The 25341-nt window shown below is 37.8% G+C and overlaps 2 protein-coding genes across 2 annotated transcripts in view; one reads left to right on the top strand and one right to left on the bottom strand.

The window, feature by feature from the left end:
- Positions 1 to 1164, top strand: part of ITGA4 (integrin subunit alpha 4) — a 91881-nt gene extending 90717 nt beyond the window's left edge. Inside the window, exons 26-28 of the mRNA XM_052635867.1 lie at positions 2 to 100; positions 469 to 588; positions 1066 to 1164. Of these exons, the coding sequence (XP_052491827.1) occupies positions 2 to 100; positions 469 to 588; positions 1066 to 1164 (318 nt within the window). The remainder of the gene's footprint in view (position 1; positions 101 to 468; positions 589 to 1065) is intronic.
- Positions 1165 to 3826: 2662 nt separating this feature from the next.
- The window catches only part of CERKL (ceramide kinase like), a 127055-nt gene continuing 105540 nt past the window's right edge, over positions 3827 to 25341 (bottom strand). The window contains exons 5-13 of the mRNA XM_052635884.1: positions 25195 to 25337; positions 16645 to 16719; positions 15733 to 15910; positions 15594 to 15653; positions 14968 to 14993; positions 14764 to 14872; positions 12049 to 12145; positions 4689 to 4867; positions 3827 to 3908 (exon numbers count right to left, since the gene is read on the bottom strand). Coding sequence (XP_052491844.1) covers positions 3827 to 3908; positions 4689 to 4867; positions 12049 to 12145; positions 14764 to 14872; positions 14968 to 14993; positions 15594 to 15653; positions 15733 to 15910; positions 16645 to 16719; positions 25195 to 25337 — 949 coding nt within the window. The remainder of the gene's footprint in view (positions 3909 to 4688; positions 4868 to 12048; positions 12146 to 14763; positions 14873 to 14967; positions 14994 to 15593; positions 15654 to 15732; positions 15911 to 16644; positions 16720 to 25194; positions 25338 to 25341) is intronic.

The raw sequence follows: 25341 nt of genomic DNA, 5'->3' as shown, positions 1-25341 counted from the left end.
GGATGAGACTAGAGCGCTGAAGTTTGAAATAAGAGCAACAGCTTTTCCGGAGCCAAATCCCAAAGTTATTGAATTAAAGAAGGATGAGAATGTTGCACATGTAAGATTACCTTTTTAACTGAAACATAAGGATTATGGGGAAAAAATATTGCTAGGGTGTTTGGTCAGGAAAACCACACAGAGCCTAAAATACTTTATTGGGGAGTGGCATTTTCTACAGCTGGCAGGAAGGAATGACACAGCTCTTTCAGGTGATTTTGGTAGAATGAATTGGAGGGAGAACCACGGACATGGCACATTACACTTCCTGTTTCTCAAACATTTACCCATGTTTCCTATGGTTGTGTTAGAACAGAAAGAGAATGGGAAGGAATATTCTAAATACTGTTGGGGAAAATAGAGGGGCTTCAAAGGAAATAGAGGCAAGTTTTTAAAATGGTGGTTCCTTCTTTTGGTTAATTTATGTAGGTTCTCCTCGAAGGACTACATCATCAAAGACCCAGACGCCATTTCACTATAATGATTATTTCAAGTAGCTTGCTCCTTGGACTTATTTTACTTTTCCTCATTTCTTATGTTATGTGGAAGGTAAGCCTTTAATAATTACCAATGTTGAACCACTCAAAATTCTATTCTTGAGTTTTCTCAAAGCCAACTTGTGACTCCCACATTACTAGATTTAAGTATTTCAGTATTTTTAATGTTAATTTTAAATTCCTAAGTGGACTGATATTTAATAGTACTGATCACATGTGTCTCTTAACTTCAGTACCAAAGTCTTTCTAGAAAAATATGCTTTCTTAAAGATAACTGATTTTCAATGAATATTCAATATAACAGAAGTTTTGAAAGACTTTCTGAAAAAGCATTTGGAAAGCACTGCACATTTATATGCTGAATTTCAATTTTGGAGCGTGTGCAAGCAGCACCGAGAAACCCTATAGTAACAACAAAACAAGGCTGTATCTCCCAAACTAATTTTTACTGACTACCATTGTCATCGACTGTTTAGACATTTAATATGTTCATAACTATACAGCAGTGATTATACAATGTTATTTTCAGGCTGGCTTCTTCAAAAGACAGTACAAATCTATCCTACAAGAAGAAAACAGAAGAGACAGTTGGAGTTACATTAACAGTAAAAGTGATAAAGATGAGTGAAGACTTATTTCAAGTTAACAGAACAACTCAGGTTACAATATATTAAACAAAAATTTTAGATATTGTTTACAAGAAACCATGAATTCTGCTCAGACTTCATGTACTTCTTTTAATAATGACCACGTGACATATTATGTCTTCATCATTGCTTGGACTTTTCAACTGCATTGTCTTTGGATATATTACAGTATTAACTTTGGAGTTATTTTCTCTCAGACGATAATCTTGCAGCTCTAAAATGGATATAAAAACACTAAAGCATCAACTTATTCAAGAGAAGTAATCCCTGGAAGATATCTTGAAAGTGCATTAGAATTAAAATTATGTGGAGGAAGTAAACAACTCATCTGGAGAAGACTTAGACTTGTAGTATTGTTCCTTTGAAAGAAATACTATTCACCATATGTGTTTGCTTTGGTAAAATTAATTCCACCCAGTAGGCAATGACTCATTCCTAATAGCTCTTTGAGAATTGTTTGGAATATGTTCTCTAGAAATATTTAGCAGAATTTTTCAACACGCTGTCACCAAATTTTCTAATGAATAGAAAAGAACCACTATCATTTTAAAGCAGATATCTTTAAAGACACTGATTTGTAATCTATTTCCTATGAGCTTTGATCAGCAACCAGTCTATGAATATTATGGCCTGATGAGCAAACTTCAGACTGAACTTATACACTGGTTTGAGCTTAAAGGGGTGATTTCTGGATAATTATTGTTTATACAGCCATGTATTTTTTTCTTTTTGTACATATATATACATAATAAGTTTCTAAAAAGAACATATATTTATATAGGTGTAAATCCAATAAGTCTTTCTATAACGCAATTTTATCAAGGTAAAGGTACTGAAGAGTAAATTTTAAAAATCCATCTTTAGTCAAATTTTTTTGTTTATAAAAACAATACTTAGAATTCTAATTTATATTCTAAAACAGATTGAATGTTGCACTTTAGCTGATATTTGAAATATACATACGCTGATATATGTAAAATATGAAAACTGTACCTCACTAATTTTTTAAAAATCAGAGCCTTCCAAAGATGATACTGGGGACAAATATTTCATATAAATTAGATACTGTTTAAAATGCGGACTGTCAAAATTCAGCAAATAGATAAATTCTTGTTTGGATGTTTTTCTTTTCTCAAGTGTAAGTATGAAATGTACTTTCACCAGTACTATAAGGGCATTCTCTTCTGCATGGAACTAGAAAACAAAATTCACAAATTTAACTGTAAATTGAAAAATGTAGATTTAGCTTGGATAAAAATATGACATGAAAATTTCCATGTTTTAGTGATAAGTGAAATATTTTAAGTTTTTTGTTGATCTTACATACTTTTATAATGAAGTAGTTTCTTTCTGGGTCTAAAATAATTTATCTTTAAATGTCTCTTTATTTTCAAATAGTCTTTTTTTGTAATATTTATTCTTACTTATGAACTAAATGCTGATAACTGCAGAACATAATTTCATCTGATTTATTCCTACATATAACTTGATATGAAGGTTGTGGCCAAATTTTCAAAATCTGTCATGGGACATGATAAGTTAGGGGCCAGTCTTTACTGTTATGGAAAAGGATTTCTTCATATGAGGTCCCTGCCAACACCTGTCTTCTTCAGACTGCTTCATTTCTGCTATTTGTTCACATATTGGTGGCTGGAAAAGGAGAAATGCACAGCAGTCAGTGAAGGCATTTCAGCAGCAAGACCCAGTGAGCATGAAACCTTCTTAACTTGGTGTGTAACCAATAGAAGTTAAAATTTTTAAAGTAGTTCTTTCAAGAAAATATCTAGGCTCATTGATAGAAAATCAAATCCAAATTTAAAGCTGCTTTCTCAAGGATGATCCCTGAGGAAATTTAAATCTGGTTCTTTCCTACTAGAAATAACAGCATTTCAGGTAGCACTGAGTACAGTGCAAACAACATGCTAGAATCGTCAGACAGCAGGGCTTTCAGGAGCAAGAGGAACACAGCTCCCTATGGGGCCAGATTATGACTCCTTATATATTTTGCATACTTATATATTTTATATACTTTGTGTATAATGGACTTCAAACTCCAGTCACTTTGAGTTTTCAGTTTTCAGAGACCATCACAAAATTGGTGCTATAACTTTAATCCATCTTTTTTGTTTTTGCCAAGTAGTCTACATATTAGAGATTTTGAGGGAAAAAAAATAGTACTATTTCTGGTTATATGATTTCCTAAATGTGTAATTTTGAAATATAATCTTGCTGGAATACTTACCTCATCAGGATATCAGAACATTCTGACATGAACTCTGATCTGTTGGTACCAGGCTATCGAAATTTAACATCAGAATTGATGGACTCAAATCCAGGAAGAAAGAATCCAAATTATTTCACTTTGGAATTAATCTATGTTAAATATTGATATATCTTGTTTAAATTTCAAATACCGGAGATGTTTATTTTCCATTCCAATAAATACTCTCCAAAAACCAAAATTTCAGTTGTTTTGTATATATTTCATGTCTTATTTTTTTAAGTTTAGAAGCTAATTTTAGTAACATCAAAAATAGCAATTTTAATTCCTTTTCAAAATAGATATTTTTCCTTATTAAAATATCTGATTAATTAAAATATAATATATATTTTCATATTAAAATTCTAGTTTCCACATTCCTCTTATAAACAACTACATGTTACTTTGGAATCATTCATTTCTTCCATGCTTCTTCCATAAAGATTGATAAGTCTTGGGTGTACTCTGTAAAGAATATAATAAACATGACTGATTATTTCATTAACCTATCATTCTGTTATTTTTCATACATAACACCTATTGAATGCAGTGCATACTACCAAATTCAAATCTAATGATAACCAACAAACACATATTCATGGCAGAGCTGCCATCTAGAAAACATGCAGGGCCTGATAAATCAGTAGCACTAATTCCTGTAAAGCCCAGTAAATTGTGGCTGTAGAAAGCTCACATCTAGCAGGCCGCTCAGGGAGCCCTGCACACTTCCACTCACGGAGTCATAGTACTTACGGAAAATGAGTTTGCCTGTTTATAACCAGCTGCTCTTGCTAATAAATAATGTGTAAAATTGTTCTTATGTAAAGTATGCTTTGGAAAGATGATAAAAGCAAACTGCTGAACACAAGTATTTGTTGTGGGTAAAAGGAAATTTAAAATTGTAACCATCTGCTATTCAAGTGACTTCATCAGGTATAAGATCTTAATCTATTTTTAAAAATTCAAAGTGGAATTTTCAGACATACATTATCTGTATAGTTAATGAAGAATGGTAATTTGGAACACCAATATAGAGACTCATAACCAAAGAAAATGGTTGTACATAACAACTGGTGAATAAATAAAAAGTTATACTTTTTATTAAAATTGTACATGTGTCTTTTTATCTGTTCCTGATTTACTATCTAGCCAGCTGCCTGCTCCAATGGTATAAATGGAAACTTCCTTCTTATAACTATCAGTTCCATGTCTGACAGACATATAAGATGGTGAATACTTACTTACCTAACATGGACCTCTGATGCAACTTGCATTAAATCACCATCTACATTCCAAGGGAAACAGTTTCCTGAAGCAGTTTCACGTGGTCCATGATCTTCCTCTGGATTGTGTCCACTGCTGTTATTCCTTGGGCAAACTTTTACTTCTTCAACAGTGTAAGTATCAACAAATGGAAAATTGAACTAAAAAAAAATTAACGCAAATAACCTTGGTACCTCCTTTATACCTAACTGTAATGCAAATTAGTAAAGTTCACTGCACTCTCACTTGCAACTAAACATCAGTGTTCATGCTGATGTTTTTATAGCTTTGAAACCTATCAGTATCAGTTTCTTTGGATGAAGCCTTTTCTGAAGCTTTGCAAGTTCATTTAGATCTAGCAGCTGGCAAAAGTATTTTCTTACAAATAGTACATGTCTAGGAAACTGTATACAATAATTTCTAATTAAAGAGTAAATATTTAATACTAGTCTATTTTTATAGAGGATTTCTATAATCCACTGAATTAATTATTGTCAGCTAGTTTAGCTGATGTAAACAAAATCTAGAGTAAGTTTCACATTTGGGATTTTATTATGAAAAGTTTAACTTATGAAGGTGAAAAGAGAAAGTAAGTCTATCCTGTGTTATTTTTGCCAGTGTTTGCCTGCCTCACCCTCACTTTAAGGATAGACACAAGTTGCAAGATAATTAGGGTTGCTTTCTGACCACTCTTGAATGATGAGACATCAGCTTCATATTTCATTCTTTCTTAGCCATACTACCCAAAGCAATCTATAAATTTAATGTGATCCCTATCAAATTACACACGACACTTTTCACAGAACTTGAACAAATGAACCTAAAATTTATATGGAACCATCAAAGACTCAGGATTGCCAAAGCAATCTTGAAGAAAAGCAACAAAGCAGGAGGCCTAACCCTCCAGACTTCAGACAATACTACAAAGCTACAAGAATTAAAACTGTGTGGTGGTATTGGCACCAAAATAGACACAGAGATCAATGGAACTGAATAGAGTGCCCAGAAATAAGCCCACACACCTATAGACAGTTAATGTTTGGCAAAGGAGGCAGGAATATACAAGAGGGAAAAGTCAGTGATTGTCCACAGAGACAGGCCTTGGGAGAAACCACACCGATACTCCCTGTGGTATCTGTTAATGGCAGCCCTAGAAAACTAACACAATGCCCAAAACATGGGAAATCTGGTGGAGGATGGCAATAGGTGAGGCTGAGACACAGGGAAGGGCTAGAATACAAGGGACCATGTGTTCTTCAATGTGAACGTTCAGTGTCATCTTGATGACAGTAAGATTGAAGAATTAGAAAATGGATAAATCATATCTGTATTTTAGAAAAATCTGTCTAGAAGGAAGTGTGGAAGATAAGACCAGAGAAAAGAAAGACCAGGAGGAGGCTATTGTAAGCAAGAAGGGATTAACTGGTGGACTGGTTGTAAGAAATGAGGGAGAGGGGTCCAGAGTAACTCCAGGATGGGTAGAGGGTGGTGCCGTTGCCCTGTGTAGGGAAACATGGAACACCATCAGGGGAGAGGGCAATAAGGTAAGCAGTGGATGTGCTCGATTCAAGATGCCTGGGAGTTCTATAACCTCAGCACACAGAAAGGCACGGTGATCCTGCAGATCACAAGGGAGGACAGAACCCTTGGTAGTGTGCAAAGTTCAGAGAGCGGTTCAAGCAACGGAAGGCAATGAGGTCACCCAGGAAATGGTATCATGAAAAGATAACGCTACAAATAAATCCCTGGGGAAGCACCAGCTCTTAAGGGTTTTAAACTTGCTACCAAAAATGAGGGTCAAAGTGAATGCAGAATTGTATGAACAGAGAAAGGTCAGCTACAGGATGGAGCGGAAAGAACTTGAGTAATTTTTACCTTCTATCTATTTTACCCAGAGATGGGAAAGGCAAGATGTGTCACCTACAAATAACAGTTTTCAATACGTTCTATAACTGTTGGCATACATGGACATTCAGTCCAACCTGGTGAAGATGGTTCAGAGACCTAGACTGTTGCTCTCTCTGGGCTCAAGTGCTGCATTTCCCTTCCTGGATACCAGAACTGCTACTAGACAGTAGATAATACCATTTTATATTTATCTTGTCTTTATAATCTTACATAATTTATATAGACTTACACTTCTGAACATATCAGCATGAAGAGACTATATACACATGTATATGTATATATGACATCTACAATTTTTTAACAAATGAAAGCAGTCACCTTGAAAATCAATCACATTATTCTTACTATATATCATTAAACAAGACATTTTAGAATTTCTTTGAAAAACATTACAGAACAATAGCATGGACTTGAATTTTTGGAAAGAGCTAAGCCAACGAGTTAAATCTAATGAAACACACACACAGGCAATAGTTTCTTATATCACAAGCAAGATATGACTGGTCAAGTACATGAGAAAAAATGTTATATTTGTATCACATGGTCTCCTTTTGAAAAAGTTATTTTCCTATAGATACAGAATTATATTTACTACTATGTTCATATTTTTATAGTAAGCATCTGTTACTTTTAAAGTCAGAAGAAAGCTACTTTCATATTGAAAAAAAGGATTAAATAAAAATTACCTAAGTCATTTGCCCAGTAGCCATTCCAAAAGAGAACTTCCATAAGTAGTTTGTGCAATCCTGCATCCCTAAAGAAATACCAGTTTCTCAAGGAAAGTATCTTAAGGTCATTACTCCTTTAAATTCTCAGAATTATTTAATAGAAAAAGTTTATACCAAGGTAATGACATTCATTCTCTCTTGGAATATAGAATTTTGAGTGCTTTTTATATTGCTATTTTGCTTCTATTTTCTGATTTAGGAAAAAAGCAATGGAAATGTATTGCTTTGGGATTAAGAAAAATAATAAAGTTGCAAACAAAATTAGCAACATTTGAAAAGGAATACATTCCTTTAAAAATCAATAAATCACTATTTCCCAAATACATCCATAAAGTTATTAGTTAGTCTCACAACCTACATTATATCTGCTTTTGACCACTTTGTCTCCTTAGAGATTTATATTTAAGGAAAATAGGACTATATCTAATTGTTATAACTTCCTAAACATTTCATTCAGTTGGTTGCTCAACAAACATTGATCAAACAATGTGGTAGGCAGAAGAGAACCAAAACTTCCTGAGGCCTGCCCGAGAAAGTTTAAAACTATAAAGAAGCAAAAATGGGAGCCTTGCAGTGACTACCTATGTGAGCAAGATTTAGTGCTGGTCACCAGCTGAATCTACTCTCCTCCTCCCACCTGTTCTCACCCAACTACAGCCAGGCACAATTTCATACCAATAAGAAGGTGTGAGACCGTATGGTTTTACATGCCTACTATGTACTTCAAGATTCATAATTTCAGAAATTTGTATATTTATGTATCAGTTTCCTAATAACTGACTCAAAGTAACTGCCAAAGGAATATGGCTTATAATAGGTATTGCTTCTCTTTAAAATGAATCTCTTAAGTGGAAATATAATAATTTTCCCTATCTCTACAAATACCACACACCTACGTTTAGAATAACAGCTATAAAAAAGCAGTGTATTCTAAAGTATATTTCTGCAAATGTATTTCAATCAATGTAAGTAGGCAGATCTTGCACAAATGAAAGGAAAATCCAAAGGTCATAACTTTAGGGGGGGTCTGATGTCATAAAATCAAGAAGATTAAAAATCTCAGGTTTCACTTCTCTTCATTCTGAAGAACAGCTGAATATAATTTTATCCTTAATTTACTCCACATTTCAATATAACACTCAGTTCAGTTCAGTTCAGTTGCTCAGTCGTGTCCGACTCTTTGTGACCCCATGAATCGCAGCACACCCGGCCTCCCTGTCCATCACCAACTACCGGAGTTCACTCAGACTCACGTCCATCGAGTCTGTGATGCCATCCAGCCATCTCATCCTCTGTTGTCCCCTTCTCCTCCTGCCCCCAATCCCTCCCAGCATCAGAGTCTTTTCCAATGAGTCAACTCTTTGCATGAGGTGGCCAAAGTACTGAAGTTTCAGCTCTAGCATCATTCGTTCCAAAGAAATCCCAGGGCTGATCTCCTTCAGAATGGACTGGTTGGATCTCCTTGCAGTCCAAGGGACTCTCAAGAGTCTTCTCCAACACCACAGTTCAAAAGCATCAATTCTTCGGGGCTCAGCCTTCTTCACAGTCCAACACTCACATCCATACATGACTAGTGGAAAAACCATAGCCTTGACTAGATGGACCTTAGTCGGCAAAGTAGTCTCTGCTTTTGAATATGCTATCTAGGTTGGTCATAACTTTTCTTCCAAGGAGCAAGTGTCTTTTAATTTTATGGCTGCAGTTACCATCTGCAGTGATTTTGGAGCCCAAAAAAATAAAAGTCTGACACTGTTTCCACTGTTTCTCCATCTATTTCCCATGGAGTGATGGGACCAAATGCCATGATCTTCATTTTCTGAATGTTGAGCTTTAAGCCAACTTTTTCACTCTCCTCTTTCACTTTCATCAAGAGGCTTTTTAGTTCCTCTTCACTTTCTGCCATAAGGGTGGTGTCATCTGCATATCTGAGGTTATTGATATTTCTCCCGGCAATCTTGATTCCAGCTTGTGTTTCTTCCAGTGCAGCGTTTCTTATGATGTACTCTGCATAGAAGTTAAATAAGCAGGGTGACAATATACAGCCTTGACATACTCCTTTTCCTATTTGGAACCAGTCTGTTGTTCCATGTCAGTACTAACTGTTGCTTCCTGGCCTGCATACAGATTTCTCAAGAGGCAGGTTAGGTGGTCTGGTATTCCCATCTCTCTCAGAATTTTCCACAGTTTATTGTGATCCACACAGTCAAAGGCTTTGGCATAGTCAATAAAGCAGAAATAGATGTTTTTCTGGAACTCTCCTGCTTTTTTCATGATCCAGCGGATGTTGGCAATTTGATCTCTGGTTCCTCTGCCTTTTCTAAAACCAGCTTGAACATCAGGAATTTCACGGTTCATGTATTGCTGAAGCCTGGCTTTGAGCATTTTTAGCCTTACTTTGAGAATTTTGAGCATTACTTTACCAGCGTGTGAGATGAGTGCAATTGTGTGGTAGTTTCAGCATTCTTTGGCATTGCCTTTCTTTGGGATTGGAATGAAAACTGACCTTTTCCAGTCCTGTGGCCACTGATGAGTTTTACAAATTTGCTGGCATATTGAGTGCAGCACTTTCACAGCATCATCTTTCAGGATTTGAAATCTCTCTACTGGAATTCTATCACCTCCACTAGCTTTGTTCATAGTGATGCTTTCTAAGGCCCACTTGACTTCACATTCCAAGATGTCTGGTTCTAGATGAGTGATCACACCATCGTGATTATCTGGGTCATGCAGATCCTTTTTGTATAGTTCTTCTGTGTATTCTTGCCATCTCTTCTTAATATCTTCTGCTTCTGTTAGGTCCATACCATTTCTGTCCTTTATCGAGCCCATCTTGGCATGAAATGTTCCCTTGGTATCTCTAATTTTCTTGAAGAGATCTCTAGTCTTTCCCATTCTGTTCTTTTCCTCTATTTCTTTGCATTGATCACTGAAGAAGGCTTTCTTATCTCTTCTTGCTATTCTTTGGAACTCTGCATTCAGATGCTTATATCTTTCCTTTTCTCCTTTGCTTTTCACTTCTCTTCTTTTCACAGCTATTTGTAAGGTCTCCTCAGACAGCCATTTTGCTTTTTTGCATTTCTTTTCCACGGGGATGGTCTTGATCCCTGTCTCCTGTACTATGTCATGAACCTCACTCCATAGTTCATCAGGCACTCTATATCAGATCTAGACCCTTAAATCTATTTCTCACTTCCACTGTATAATCATAAGGGATTTGATCTAAGTCATACCTGAATGGTCTAACGGTTTTCCCTGCTTTCTTCAATTTAAGTCTGAATTTGGTAATAAGGAGCTCATGATCTGAGCCACAGTCAGATCCTGGTCTTGTTTTTGTTGACTGTATAGAGCTTCTCCTTCTTTGGCTGCAGAGAATATAATCAATCAGATTTCGGTGTTGACCATCTGGTGATGTCCATGTGTAGAGTCTTCTCTTGTGTTGTTGGAAGAGGGTGTTTGCTATGACCAGGGCATTTTCTTGGCAAAGCTCTATTAGTCTTTGCCCTGCTTCATTCTGCATTCCAAGGCCAAATTTGCCTGTTACTCCAGGTGTTTCTTGACTTCCTACTTTTAAATTCCAGTCCCCTATAATGAAAAGGACATCTTTTTGGGTATTAGTTCTAAAAGGTCTTGTAGGTCTTCACAGAACCGTTCCACTTCAGCTTCTTCAGCGTTACTGTTTGGGGCGTAGACTTGGATTACCATGATATTTAATGGTTTGCCTTGGAAACGAACAGAGATCATTCTGTCATTTTTGAAATTGCATCCAAGTACTGCATTTCGGACTCTTCTGTTGACCATGATGGCTACTCCATTTCTTCTGAGGGATTCCTGCCCGCAGTAGTAGATATAATGGTCATCTGAGTTAAATTCACCCATTCCAGTCCATTTTAGTTCACTGATTCCTAGAATGTCGACGTTCACTCTTGCCATCTCCTGTTTGACCACTTCCAATTTTCCTTGATTCATAGACTTGACATTCCAGGTTCCTATGCAACATTGCTCTTTACAGCATCGAAACTTGCTTCTATCACTGGTCTCATCCACAGCTGGGTATTGTTTTTGTTCTGGCTCCATTCCTTCATTCTTTCTGGAGTTATTACTCCACTGACCTCCAGTAGCATATTGGGCACCTACTGACCTGGGGAGTTCCTCTTTCAGTATCCTATCATTTTGCCTTTTCCTACTGTTCGTGGGGTTCTCAAGGCAAGAATACTGAAGTGGTTTGCCATTCCCTTCTCCAGTGAACCACATTCTGTCAGACCTCTCCACCATGACCCGCCTGTCTTGGGTTGCCCCACGGGCATGGCTTAGTTTCATTGAGTTAGACGAGGCTTTGGTCCTAGTGTGATTAGATTGACTAGATTTCTGTGAGTATGGTTTCAGTGTGTCTGACCTCTGATGCCTTCTTGCAACACCTACCACTTTACTTGGGTTTCACACTACATTTTCTACTTTCTCTTTGTGCACACACACACATAAAATATATATAACCACCAACCCACAACTCAAAAAAGGCCAATCTGTATTAATACTGGTGGATACTTTTCAAAATTTGAAGAATGCACAAACTGAAAAAAAAAAAATTTAATGTATTCAGAAGAAAATAAAGCCTTCTTACAAGGCAGGACTTGGTGTCAATTATGACAGCATCTCACTCCCCATGATTAATTGCTTTGCACATAAGTAATCCAAATGCTTTACTGTACCTGGTTTTTAATACTCGCATATCTTTTCAGGTGTTTTATAAATTCCGGTCGTGAAGTGTTTCGTGCAGTTATAAGAGCCATGCTTCCATTATTTAATCTGAAATTAAATATTTGTATTTGACATCAAAATGTTTATTAAGAGATTACATCAGAAATTACTCTGTATCATTCTTTCTAACAAATAATCTTTACTAGAAGTTGTAGGCAAGTCAGATAAACAGCATTCTATTTACCTAAAATTCTTAAACCATATTTTGTTGCATTCTCCTTAAAATGAAACAGCCTTTCAGATTAGTTTTATTAGACAACCGACTTCCTTCTCACCAAGCACTGACATTAAGGGCTTTTAAAAAAACTGAATCATCATGCATCCTATTCACATATCAAGACATAATTTGAAATGTACTTACTTAGGGAGTGAATGTAAAACCATGTTTTGTTTTGTTTTTTAAAGATGTGTTGTAAAATAGTTAATCAGTACAAATGGTGTAACAACTAGTTCAACAGCTTTAAAAATCTAACATTTGATTTAAACATTTATTTAAGGGCAGGTCTAAGTGACAGGAAACCAGATAAATCAAAGCGGCCCTTGGATGGATGAAGTGGAGTGAGCAAAACGCTACATGTTCAGTTAAATGACTGCACATTTTACTCTTGCATAACTCTTTGGTTCAATATAAGAGGCTGCAAATTTAGAGGCGTGATTTAGTGCCAAAAAGCCACTCACAGACGCATCTAGCTTTAGAAGGCAGTTTGCAGAAATATGTGCAAATGACTCCTAGGCTGAATTTCAGTGCAAATATAAAGTTAGTCCAAGAATTACAACAACGACATAAAAAAGAGCTCTTTAAATCTTACGGAACTTCAGGTTAGAGCTGTAAAGGACCCTGGAGATTATCCAGTCATTCACTCAACTTACGTCGAATGAAAAGATGTCCCCAAGTTTAAATGATTGGTTCAAAGACAGAAAAACAAAAATGATCACTGGAACCAGAGCCCTTCATTCAGGGTCTAGCATTCCTTTTACCCATCATGTCACCCCTTCCCAACTGGAAATAAATATTCAATGATACCAAAACATGAGTGTTTTGTGTGTTCTTGATTTTAATTCTTTAGTTTTCATGTGTCTACCTTTCAATACTTATTAATAGTGGAAACACATGTTATGTGCCTAGCACCCTTCTCAATATTTCCATATATTACTGCATTTAATCTTAGCAAAATTCGAATACAAAAATATTAGTTCCTATCAGCAACTTACACTGATGTATCTTAAAGTAAATTATACTTTCTTGTGAAAAAATGAAGCTGAAAGTTGAAACTCAATTTCCCTGAATCATTCAGAAGATAAACTTTGAGTATCTTGGTCAGCCAAAGCTCCTACATAAAGGCCCTTGCAAAAATGGCATGTTTGACTACAATCCACAGAAGACATCTCTAACCAGTCACCCTTCTCTGAAAAAGTCATTCAGTGCTGACTGAACCTGGAGAGTAAGCCATGGACTTTCAGGCCAGCTGGAGAATATCTGGAGCAGCTGGAAGGAGGCATGAACCTACTCCTTCCCAGAGAGCGAGACTAAAGGTCCCTGAGCAGACGTGAGTGTGGAGATGGGGCAGGGTCAGAGCAGCACCATGGCATGGCCTGGAGAGCACAGCTTGGGTCAGCCGGCCAGGACCTCACTTCTCGTGGGACGCTTCCTTAGGGAGGCGTCAGCTATCTAAGGTTTCTGAGGGTAGGGAGAGGAAACAATCAGGCGCGATTTCTAAACCATACAAGCTTCAAAACACTCCTGGCAAGCTTCAGCACTAGAGATAATTAATGAGGGCCCTGACATGTGGTTTTTAAGTAGTTTCTCGTCGTTTCTAACTTTAGGTGTTTCCCTGTTTCTCACCTTCCTATCATTAGTCAAGGAAAACATTCTAAATCATCCCTTTGCCAATTGTTAATCCTCCAGGTTAAATATTTTGCAGGGAAGTTGAAACTAATCATTAAAATGATGTTATGAATTGCCAAAGTACGTACATAAGTCATTCTTCTATTCCACTTTAGGGAAAAATTTAGATGTGATGATATTACACAAGTCATCACCCTTTCTTCTATGCTCTACAGGAATGTAAGAGAAATATTTTCAGACCAATGATGGACAACTACATGAAAAGGATATACAAGAGATGGAATAACTATCACTTATGGATAAAATGATATATAAAATATCTCATGAAAATGTGGGCAGTATATTCAGATGCATCACTATTCATACTAAATACAACTAAAATATTTCCTTTGACTCAAAGTATCATACACACACACATACATGCCACTCTTGCTTAGGATGTTTACATCTGCACTAAAATTCAAAGTCAGGGACAGCCATAGTAAGTATCAGAATTAAACATAATGTTCTCAGGGACTGGTAAATAACACAAATAAAAGAGCAAAGTGGGCATACATAACACAATAAGATCATGTCAGTAAAACCCAAAGAATATTATTTTAGCTTCAGTGATATTAAAACATCAGAGTAATTATTTTTCCAGTATAACAGTTGTTCTCAGCCTACTCTGACGACAAATGCCTTAGAATCTCTAATACTGTACAGTGAAAGATGACTTCCTCTTGATCATTCTAGCTAGCCAAGAGTTTAGCTGACTATTCTGACAGATAAATGCAGTTTATAGAAAAGTATCAACAATTCAATAAAAATGCTTACTAACCTGGTATTAGGTGCCAAGCCTCTAGGTGCCACTGCACACTGGCACGGAATTGCCATAATGCTGACATTCAAGAACTGGCCCTGGATCATTTGCCACTGATCATTACAATCTAAAGGTAATGGAAGGGATCAGTTATTTTCCCTCACCACAGCAAAATGTCAATAGAGCCTGGCTCAGTTCTCAGGGAGGTAATTTCAGACTCACCAGATTTGGGATATCCTTGTGCCCTCCTAAAAGAAAACAAAAGAGACAAAAACACATCACACACAAAAAATGGCATCTATTAAACATGAGATGGTTGTAGAACTCAACGTTATAGCTATTAGACAGGATGTAAAAATATGTGAACAATTCCATTACTGCATTATTTGATTCACTGATTTATCAGTAACAATGATTTCATTTTGTTTTTGTTTTTTTTTTAAAGACTATAGCACTTCCTTTGTGTGACTTCAAAAAATGTTTTTAGGCTGCGCTAGAAATTCTCATGAGGGCAGAAACTATGCATTTTGTTTGCTTGTTCATTGGCTCATTGTGTCCAAAAGGTCTGGCATATATCAGATAATCAATAAATAGCTGTTGAATGGGAAGATGGATGGATAAATGGATGGGTAGATGGAGGGATGGAGTGAACAGTTGCTTCTGAAGGCAAATGCCAAGCTACATGGTCTAATAGTATCTGTAGCACTCCATGATTCTATATTCTTCACTAATATGATAGAATAACAACCAAATATCCCAAGTCTAATATACTGTTTATATCAAACTATTTTATGCTTTAAAAATAGATAAAGATTCTGGTATTACTTTGAGTGAAGCTTTTAACTTACCTTTCTTCTAAATCCTGAGAGCTGTTAAATGGTAAAAATGATATTTCACATTCTTCTGGCCTACAACGTAATGAAATCTGTTTTTAGCAGTCTTTGACTCTGGGATATGAAATTTGAGGTTTAAGAAAAAAAGACTTACTTTAGTTTTGCCAGTGCCTTCATGATAGCAAAATCCATCCGCTGGTTAGGGGACATCCATCGATGATTTTCTGCCACAGCCAAAGCTCTTCCACCAAAGCCAAACATGGCTGAGAACCCAAAGCGAAGAAACTTGCCCATGGTGCTGAAGGTACAGACATCGACTGGTTGTATATGCCCTTGAATGTTATGCCGGATATTAGTGTCAGTAAATACAGGCAAAATGGCAAACACAGAAGAGCATATTTATTTACTCATGCAAGAAGAAAGTCTCAGGCTACTTTATACTGTAATAAACATGCTGCTTTCTCTTCCACTCTTTTTACCTACAATGGCTGCAACTGCCATTTATAGCTTTTTCAGGTCCTAAACGAAGAAAAAGAAAGCAGTAAATTTTGCAGTTTACTGCTATTTTAAACGAAACATTGCTAAGGAAGTAAAGTTGAACTACATATGAAAAGTAAACTCTGATTTAACAGATTTGCATATACTAGTGCTTATATGCTTTATATCAGTAGAGATAATAAAAGGTCTAGTGGAAGGACACAGGCTGGAGATTTTTTTCTTGTGCTTTTTTTTTTTTTCTTTTAATAACCAGTCCCAGAGTTCTGATAGTCAAACAACAATTCCTGATATTGTGCATGGATTTTCTTGACCTGGTTATAAAGTTGGGATCTTGAATATCATTGTATTTTTTCCTATCCAGATTACAGTAAAACTATATTTTCTACTCTTTATAGTACCTGTATTGTGAAAAATCATCAGTCAAAATAGTGAAACTTTGACTAACTCACTTTCAGTTTTTATTCAAACATTTTTCTGCTTTGAGAGATAAAGAAGCTGTCTTGGCAAGTCTGGAGGAAATAAAATAACCTTCCTCAGAAAACATGAACTTCTTTGGAAGAACTCTTACCCATTATAATGTGCAAAGTTGCAGTTATCACGTGAGAAACTCCATGGAGAGAATGTGCCAATACATTAGTAGATCCTGCCAAATCAAATGTAAAATGTGGATGATCAGCATAGCAAACATTTTGTGTGGTTTTTTATTTGTCTTACTTAATGTGGCATGTTACATTGATTTATTTGGTATGATGAACCATCCTTGTGAACCTGGGAAGAATCCCACTTGGACGCGGTATATGATCTTTTTTATGTGTTGTTGAGTTCCATTTGCTATTTTGTGGGGAATTTTTACATCTAAATTCAAAGATAATGGCCTGTAATCTTTTTTAAGGAGTGTCATTGTCTGGTTTTGGTATGAGGGTGATGATGGCTTCATAGAATGTCTTTAAGAGTGTTCCTTCCTTTTCAATTTGTTTTAAGAGTCTGAGAAGAATTGGTGTAAGTTATCCTTGAATGTCTGATAGAATTTGCCTGTGAAGCCATCTGGTCCCAGACTTTTGTTTGTAGGAAGTTTTTTTTTAAATTACAGATTCTATTTCACTTCTAATTATCAGTCTGTCCAAATTATCTATTTCTTGCAAACATTTTAAACTAACCATTTGCTCTTACTTTATAGAGATGTCTCTATGTAATGTTTAAATGAAAAATTACATGGAAGTTTGTAAATTTTTGTTCATATCATAGATGCACACTGATGGCTACTGAATTATTAATCTTTAAATAACTTAAAAATTAGAAAACAATTTATAGTATTTACTTGCTCACAGCTTCTTCCATTGTGAATGTATATTTTCTACCTGCAAGAGCGTTAGCTATATCAAAATCTGCCCCATTCAACTTTAATAAACAGGCTTCTAACTTCTTTACCAAAAAGGGCACCAACAGTAGAAGGATGGCTCTGGAAAGCAGAGACAAACACATAAACACACACAAAAAGCCAAATAATAACTAAGGAAAAATATAAAAGTACAAGAGGTAGGCTTTAAATTCTTTCTAAAGCTCTTTGTGCAAAGCAATGCTCAAAATCCTTCAAACCAGGCTTCAGCAGTACACGAACTGAGAAATTCCAGCTGGATTTAGAAAAGGCAGAGGAACCAGAGATCAAATTGCCAACATCCGTTGGATCACAGGAAAAACAAGGGCATTCCAAAAACAACACCTACTTCTGCTTCATTGACTATGTTAAAGCCTTTGACTGCATGGATCACAATAAACTGTGGAAAATTCTTCAAGAGATGGGAATACCAGACCACCTTATCTGTCTCCTGAAAAACCTGTATGCAGGTCAAGAAGCCACAGTTAGAACCAGACATGGAATGATGAACTGGGTCAAAATTGGGAAAGGAGTACACCAAGGCTGTGTATTGTCACCGTGCTTATTTAACTTCTATGCACAGTACATCATGCAAAATGCTGGGTTGGATGAATCACAAGCTGGAATCAAGATTGCTGGGGAAAACATCAACAACTTCAGATATACAGAGGATACCACTCAAAGGCAGTAAGCAACGAGGAAGAGCCCCTTACTGAGGATAAAGAGATTGAAAAAGCTGACTTAAAATTCAGACTTCCAAAAATTAAGATCATGGCATCTGGTCCCACCATATCATGGCAAATAAAAAGTGGAAACAGTGACAAATTTCATTTTCTTGAGTCAAAAATCACTACAGATGGTGACTGCAGCCATGAAATTAAACCATGCTTACTCCTTGGAAGAAAAGCTATGATAAACCTAGGCAGTGTATTAAAAAGCAGAGACATCACTTTGTAGACAAAAGTCAGTATAGTTAAAGCTATGGTTTTTCCAGTTAGTCATGCATGGATGTAACAGCTGGACCATAAAGAAGGCTGAGAGCCAAAGAATTGATGCTTTCAAATTGTGATACTGGAGAAGATTCTTGAGAGTCCCTTGAACAGCAAGGAGATCAAACCAGTCAATCCTAAAAGAAATCAGTCCTGAGTAATCATTGGAAGGACTGATGCTGAAGCTTCAATACTCTGAACACCTGATGCAAAAAGCCAACTCATTGGAAAAGACCCTGATGCTGGGAAAGATTGAGGGCAGGAGGAGAAAGGGGTGACAGAGGATGAGATGGTTGGATGGCATCACCAACTCAATGGACATGAGTTGAGCAAAGTCTGGGAGATGGTGAAGGACAGGGAAGCCTGGAGTGCTGCAGTTCGTGGAGTCGCAAAGAGTCAGACATAACTTAGCAACTGAAAAACAACAAAGCTCTTAACCAAGTTGGGGGGCTCTTCTATTATCTGAGATATTGCATCATAGGTGAAGAAAACACTTCTTTCCATGGTATCTGCCACAGTATGAGAATCTGTATTGAGACACAGATTTCTCTATATTGCTAGGATAATTTAAGATCCACATGAATTTTTCCCACCAGCCTACACAGAAAAAGAGCTCTCTCAAGTCACACCGCTTTAATACTTATGTGTCTGAGATCTTGGGGTAAAGGTGTGCTTTCAAAGGGAAAAATACCAGTTAGCACATTCCCAGAGAGTAAAAAGGATTTAAAATTAAGAAGTTATAATTTTTCTTGATTTAAGTCCAGTAACTGCCAAGAGCTGTGCTAGCATGGATGTGTTGTGTACTACAGCTATCAGGCTTTCCTGGTGGCTCGCACAGCAAAGAATCTACCTGCAACGCGGGAGACCTGGGTTCAATCCCCGGGTTGGGAAGATCCCCTGGAGGAGAGCACGGCAACCCACTCCAGTATTCTTGCCTGGAGAATCCCCATGGACAGAGGAGCCTGGCGGACTATGGTCCATCAGGTCACAAACAGTCGGACACGACTAAGTGATTAAGCACACACACTATAGCTATCAAGGCAAAGACTAGTCCCCTGGCTTTGCTAATCAGGAACTTTCTTGCATGGTCATATGTAATCCCTTTGATTTGTCACTTTGAATGGATATATGCTCGGGTTCTCAGTTGAAGAAGTTGAGGCAGTGCTGCTGCTGCTGCTGCTAAGTCACTTCAGTCGTGTCCGACTCTGCGCGACCCCATAGATGGCAGCCCACCAGGCTCCCCCGTCCCTGGGATTCTCCAGGCAAGAACACTGCAGTGGGTTGCCATTTCCTTCTCCAGTGCATGAAAGTGAAAAGTGAAAGGGAAGTCGTTCAGTCATGTCTGACTCTTCACGACCCCATGGACTGCAGCCTACCAGACTCCTCCATCCATGGGATTTTCTAGGCAAGAGTACTGGAGTGGGGTGCCATTGCCTTCTCCTTGAGGGAGTGCAGCCATTATCAAACAATACAATAATAATCTTGAGGTACCTACCTAAGCATTTAGATTTTCAGACCTCTAATGATACCAATGCAAAGAAATGTCCACCTTGACCAACTAGTAAACTGGTTTTAACTGATTCATCAAAAGGTAGTTTATGTTCTGACCCTTGTTACTCAAAATATGTCCCATAATCAAACAGCAATGGCCACATCTCTGTGTTTATTACAGTGTTGATTGTGAGGCCCCACTCCATGCCTAACAAGTCATAGTCTGCATTTTATAAGATCTTCAGGTTATGTATAATATATGGAGAGGTCCTTCTCCAGAATTTATGGTTCAAGGATCACTTGTATCAACATTACCTGCTGCTACTGCTGCTGCTAAGTCACTTCAGTAGTGTCTGAAGCCCACCAGGCTCCCCCGTCCCTGGGATTCTCCAGGCAATAACACTGGAGTGGGTTGCCATTTCCTTCTCCAATGCATGAAAGTGAAAAGTGAAAGTGAAGTCACTCAGTCGTATCCAACTCTTAGCGACCCCATGGACTGCAGCCTACCAGGCTCCTCTGTCCATAGGATTTTCCAGGCAAGAGTACTGGAGTGGGGTGCCATTGCCTTCTCCGACATTACCTGCTAGAGCTTGTTAAAAAGGGAAATTTCTGGGTTTCACCTCCAACCTATGGAAAGGGAGTAGCTGGGAGTGGGGCCCAGACGTCCATGTCTTAACAAGTTTTCCAGGTGACTTGTATGCACCCTAAGGTCTGAGAAAAGCGGTCCAGAAATCTGTTCCTCAGTGGATCTTTAAGTTCAGCTCAGTTCAGTTCAGTCGCTCAGTCGTGTCCAACTCTTTGTGACCCCATGAATCACAGCACGCCAGGCCTCCCTGTCCATCACCTCCCGGAGTTCACTCAGATTCACATCCATCGAGTCAGTGATGCCATCCAGCCATCTCATCCTCTGTCATCCCCTTCTCCTCCTACCCCCAATCTCTCCCAGCATCAAAGTCTTTTCCAATGAGTCAACTCTTCGCATGAGGTGGCCAAAGTATTGGAGCTTCAGCTTTAGCATCATTCCTTCCAAAGAAATCCCAGGGCCAGCTGTCAATCACCTGCTGCTGCTGCTGCTGCTAAGTCACTTCAGTCGTGTCCAACTCTGTGTGACCCCATAGACAGAAGCCCATCAAGCTCCCCCATCCCTAGGCCTTTCCAATTATCCTTTGACCCTCTATAGGCTGCCTTTGGACATCTAATTGCTAATTAATCTGGACTAGGTGAGGGGAGGGGGAAGCAAAAACAAACCAATCTATTTTACTTCCCAACCAGATTTATGTAGAAGGTTTTGGAGGAGGCTACATAATTAGAGTGAGATATTTAAGATTATCAATGGATTACAGTACTCCATGAAACACACTTCCTCCATTACCACGGTTAAGGAGGAACAGACCATTAGAGCATTCCTCTAGGAAGACTATTTAAAAACATAATGTTGTCATGTGCAGTAGAGAATGACACATATCATGACTCAAGAACAAGAAAGACCATTTATTCCCTTGAGTTTGCCTAAACACAAATCCTCTTAGAAAGATAGAGATTGCTTTTTATTTTTATGTCTTCTCAGGCTTTGCAACTTTGCCACTTTCCTTTAATTCCATTGAACCTGGCAGTGATAACAGACATGACCAAAAGTCAGAAAACCATTTCAGTCATCTTTTATTCTGCTTATTCTGTACCTTAATCCTGAAGAACTTTTTTTTTTTAACACTCTGAATTTAAGAGGAAAGTTCATGAAGAAGAAAGTAGATGTAAAATTATAAAGCTGTAGATTGCTTCATATTTTTGTTTGAATAATCTAAAAGAGTACAATTTCCTGAAACAAAATGTGATCCATCCAGAAAGATATCTACATGCCAAAAGAACATGCTGCTCACATAAATAAAAACTATGTAATTTTAGCATTCTCACAAGAGCTATAAATGTTCTGCCTCGAGGTAAACATTTTAATTAGCCTGAAAAGTTGTTTTTCTTAACACTACCAGCAACTTTACTCACTGCCACCTCCCCAAATCTGCTAAAATGTGCCACACCCAACGAGTAAGGACAGAAGCCGCAGATCACGTAACGCATGAGTGATGCAAGAACCAGGCAGAAGCTACGGAGGCAAAAAGAAAAAAAAATTGTCCTTGGAAGTGCAAGCACTTCTGCAGAACAATTAACTTAATTAACCAGACATCATGAATATTCATAAAGCCATTAATGTCTCCCACATCCAAACAGATAAATGTGATGTAATGACTTCCTAGTCAAGCATATCTAAAATTCTCATGAAAACTGCACCTACACTTCGGTTCTTTGCCTAAAATATCATAGAAATTAACAGTCCCTTGGCAATATTTTATTCTCCTTAAATTAATTGGAATGCATGAATTTATTTATGAATTCTATAGGAATATATGGTTCCCAGTCATCACTATGTGGATTAAGCCCTGTTTTACATCAACTGGATTTCTTTTTTATTTTTATGTCCTCTTTGGCTTTTTTCTCTATCCTCCCCCTCATCCCTTTAATCGGAATCTCTCTGTATAGTTCCTTAGCACCAGTTCCCATAGCAACAAACACCACTGCTAATGGCCAGTAGTTCAAATACAGGCTTCCCCACATCTGATCCATTTGAGTCTGACCATAATTCAGCGGTTTAGTCTGTTGGCTCAGTGGAGTAATTTACTAAACACTCTCCCTCTGAGTGTCTCTCTCCAGGAGGCAAATGGGTTCAAAGGCAGACTGTCTTCTGCATTCAGCTTAGAAACTTCCTGCCTAGCTCTTGTTACCAGTCTCTACAAAGCCCTGACCAGACATAGAGTCCTCATATTAATTACATCCTGCACATGATTTCCTCCTATTAGATGCAATCCATAAGCTGGAACTTCTATACAACCACCAAAGTTTTGGCAACAGGCTGGATCTTCTAAATAAAAAATATTCAAATGCCATTTCTATCAATACATATCCACTGTATCTGGAAAATGCTCTCAAAATCAGAAATATGTTTAAAAAGTATGATGATAATAAAATTCAATGCTATTCCTCTATAAAATCTGAGCTGTATTTTTAAAAGTAAGCATAACCACAATTGTTTCTAGCTCGCTATTCACTTGATGTCAAATGCATACCTGTGGGGACACCTATCCTTCCACTTTGATGCACAGCACTGAATGAGTGACCTCAGAGGTTTAAGTACTATGGAAAAGAAACAGTAAGCTAAGCATATCCACTCTGCCCGAAGGGAAAAGGTTGGGAAAGTTCCACCATTATAGACATACTCCTAAAATGACAAGAAAGGTCAAAGGGTGCTTCCAAAGCATCTTTTCGAATTGATGCATTTTGTTACTGTCTACCTAACAGGTTTATTTTCACAGATTTTTCTTAACAGGTTTTATAATCATAAGGATATATCCTTATAACCCTCTCCATTTAAATTTTTGTTTTTATGAAGGACTTTTTACTCTAAAAGAGCACTGGTATGTCTCCTGTTGTCGATTGATAATACAAGTATACTAAAATCCATACTAAATGTCTCTGATTATTCAATGGATAGAAAGTTGATTTCTTTTTCAACCATATGCATTGTTTTCCATTTTCATAGGAAACAATACAACTGACCCTTGAACAACATGGGTTTGAAGTGAGAAGATTCACTTAGATGTGGATATTTTTCAGTTGTGAATACTATGCCATGCTGTGCTAAGTCGCTTCAGCTGTGCCTGACTCTTTGTGACCTTATGGACTAGAGCCTTCCAGGCGCCTCTGTTCAGGGGATTCTGCAAGCAAGAATACTGGAGTGAGTTGCTGTGCCTTCCTCCAGGGGATCCTCCTGACCCAAGGATGGAACTCACATCTCCTGCAGTTCCCACACTGCAGGAGAATTCTTTACTGCTGAGCCACCAGGGAAGCCCAGTAAACACTATGGTGGTGGTGGTTTAGTCGCTAAGTCATGTCTGATTCTTTTGACTCCATGAACTGTAGCCTGCCAGGCTCCTCTGTCCATTGGATTCTGCAGGCAAGACTAATGGAGTGGGTTGCCATTCCCTTCTCCAGAGAATCTTCCCAATCCAGGAATTGACCCCGAGTCTCCTCCCTTGCAGGCAGATTCTTTCACCGACTGAGCTACGAGGGAAGCCCTATATAGTGAATACTATAGTACTTCACTGTTCCCAGTGGTTTAAATTTGAGAATGCAGAGAAAAGAAGGGCCAACTGTATACTGATCAAGGGTCAACTGTAATTGTTTCCACTCTTCTTATAGAGATGACAATATGTGATGTTTTAAAAAAATATATATCACCTTTTTCACTATTGTATGTTTCAATAATAATTTGGGAGGAAGGACTTGATTAACAGAACAAACGTGCCAAAGATGCTGTTGCCTGTTCCAGATGCCGGTGTTGCTCTGGCTGTTCTCCCTGACTCACGTCCACTTTCTTTTCCTCTAATCAGGCTTATTCCTAGAGCAGGTTCCCAGAAGGTTGCTCCCTTGTCTAAACCTCCCATTGTTCCCTAACAGCAATTCAGACCCTTTCCTGTGGCATCCAGAAACCACCAAAGTTTAGACCCATTTTGACACCAGTGCCACCCAACAAATGCCCTGTGGTCTTTTCTTTCGCATTCCTGGATTTTGCCTTGCCACTTGTTATTTTTGCAGCCAAGAAAATAACTTATTCTTATCTTTCAGGCCAGACCCTACCTATTTTTAGGTCCCGTTCAAGTGCCAGTTGCTCTATAATTTCTTTACATTTATTCACGTAAACCTTATTAAGTGTTCATGGTGTCACATTCTGTTCTAGCTGCTGGAGATACAGCAGTCAGGATGAATCCTTTTGGTATTCTCAAACTTATCTATTTATACTTCAATTATGGGAACTGAGTTACTACATTTTATCCCATATGGAATTATAAGCAGTTTGACTGGAGTGGCCCTATTTTGAAATTTCATATCTGGAACTGTGTGATCATTAAACTTTTATATGGGAAGGTAGAATAATAGTCCCATTTGTTGTTTGCTTAACTATATTAAACTCTGCAAATATACTTCTGATTTAATACCATAATAACCTCATAATGAAGGGGGCATCACGTGTGTTATCTCTCTCTTATTTAGAGAGATAAGGCTCAAAGAAATTAAATAACTTGGATGCCAAGCGTGGGTCTTTCATACTCAAAGTCTGTGCATTTAACTCTGTATGATGCTGTCTAGGTTAGAGAGTAATACAGGAAGAGATGGGGGAGAGGGTTCACTTGGCAAATCCAGGGGCCCTCCTTGCCTGCTGGTATCACACCAAGCGGAAGCTGGGCTCCCACAGGAGTCAGGATGCTGTCTGTTTCCAACCCTGCATTCTTCTGGGCTCTAAGAAGCAAAGCATGGGCTACTTCACTGGCAGATCCATCTCCACCAACACATACCACACTGG

The sequence above is a fragment of the Budorcas taxicolor genome, chromosome 2 (assembly GCF_023091745.1).
Source record: "Budorcas taxicolor isolate Tak-1 chromosome 2, Takin1.1, whole genome shotgun sequence".
Taxonomy (NCBI): Eukaryota; Metazoa; Chordata; class Mammalia; order Artiodactyla; family Bovidae; genus Budorcas; species Budorcas taxicolor.
Note: the sequence above shows the minus strand (reverse complement) of the source record. Positions and strands in the feature narration are given on the sequence as shown.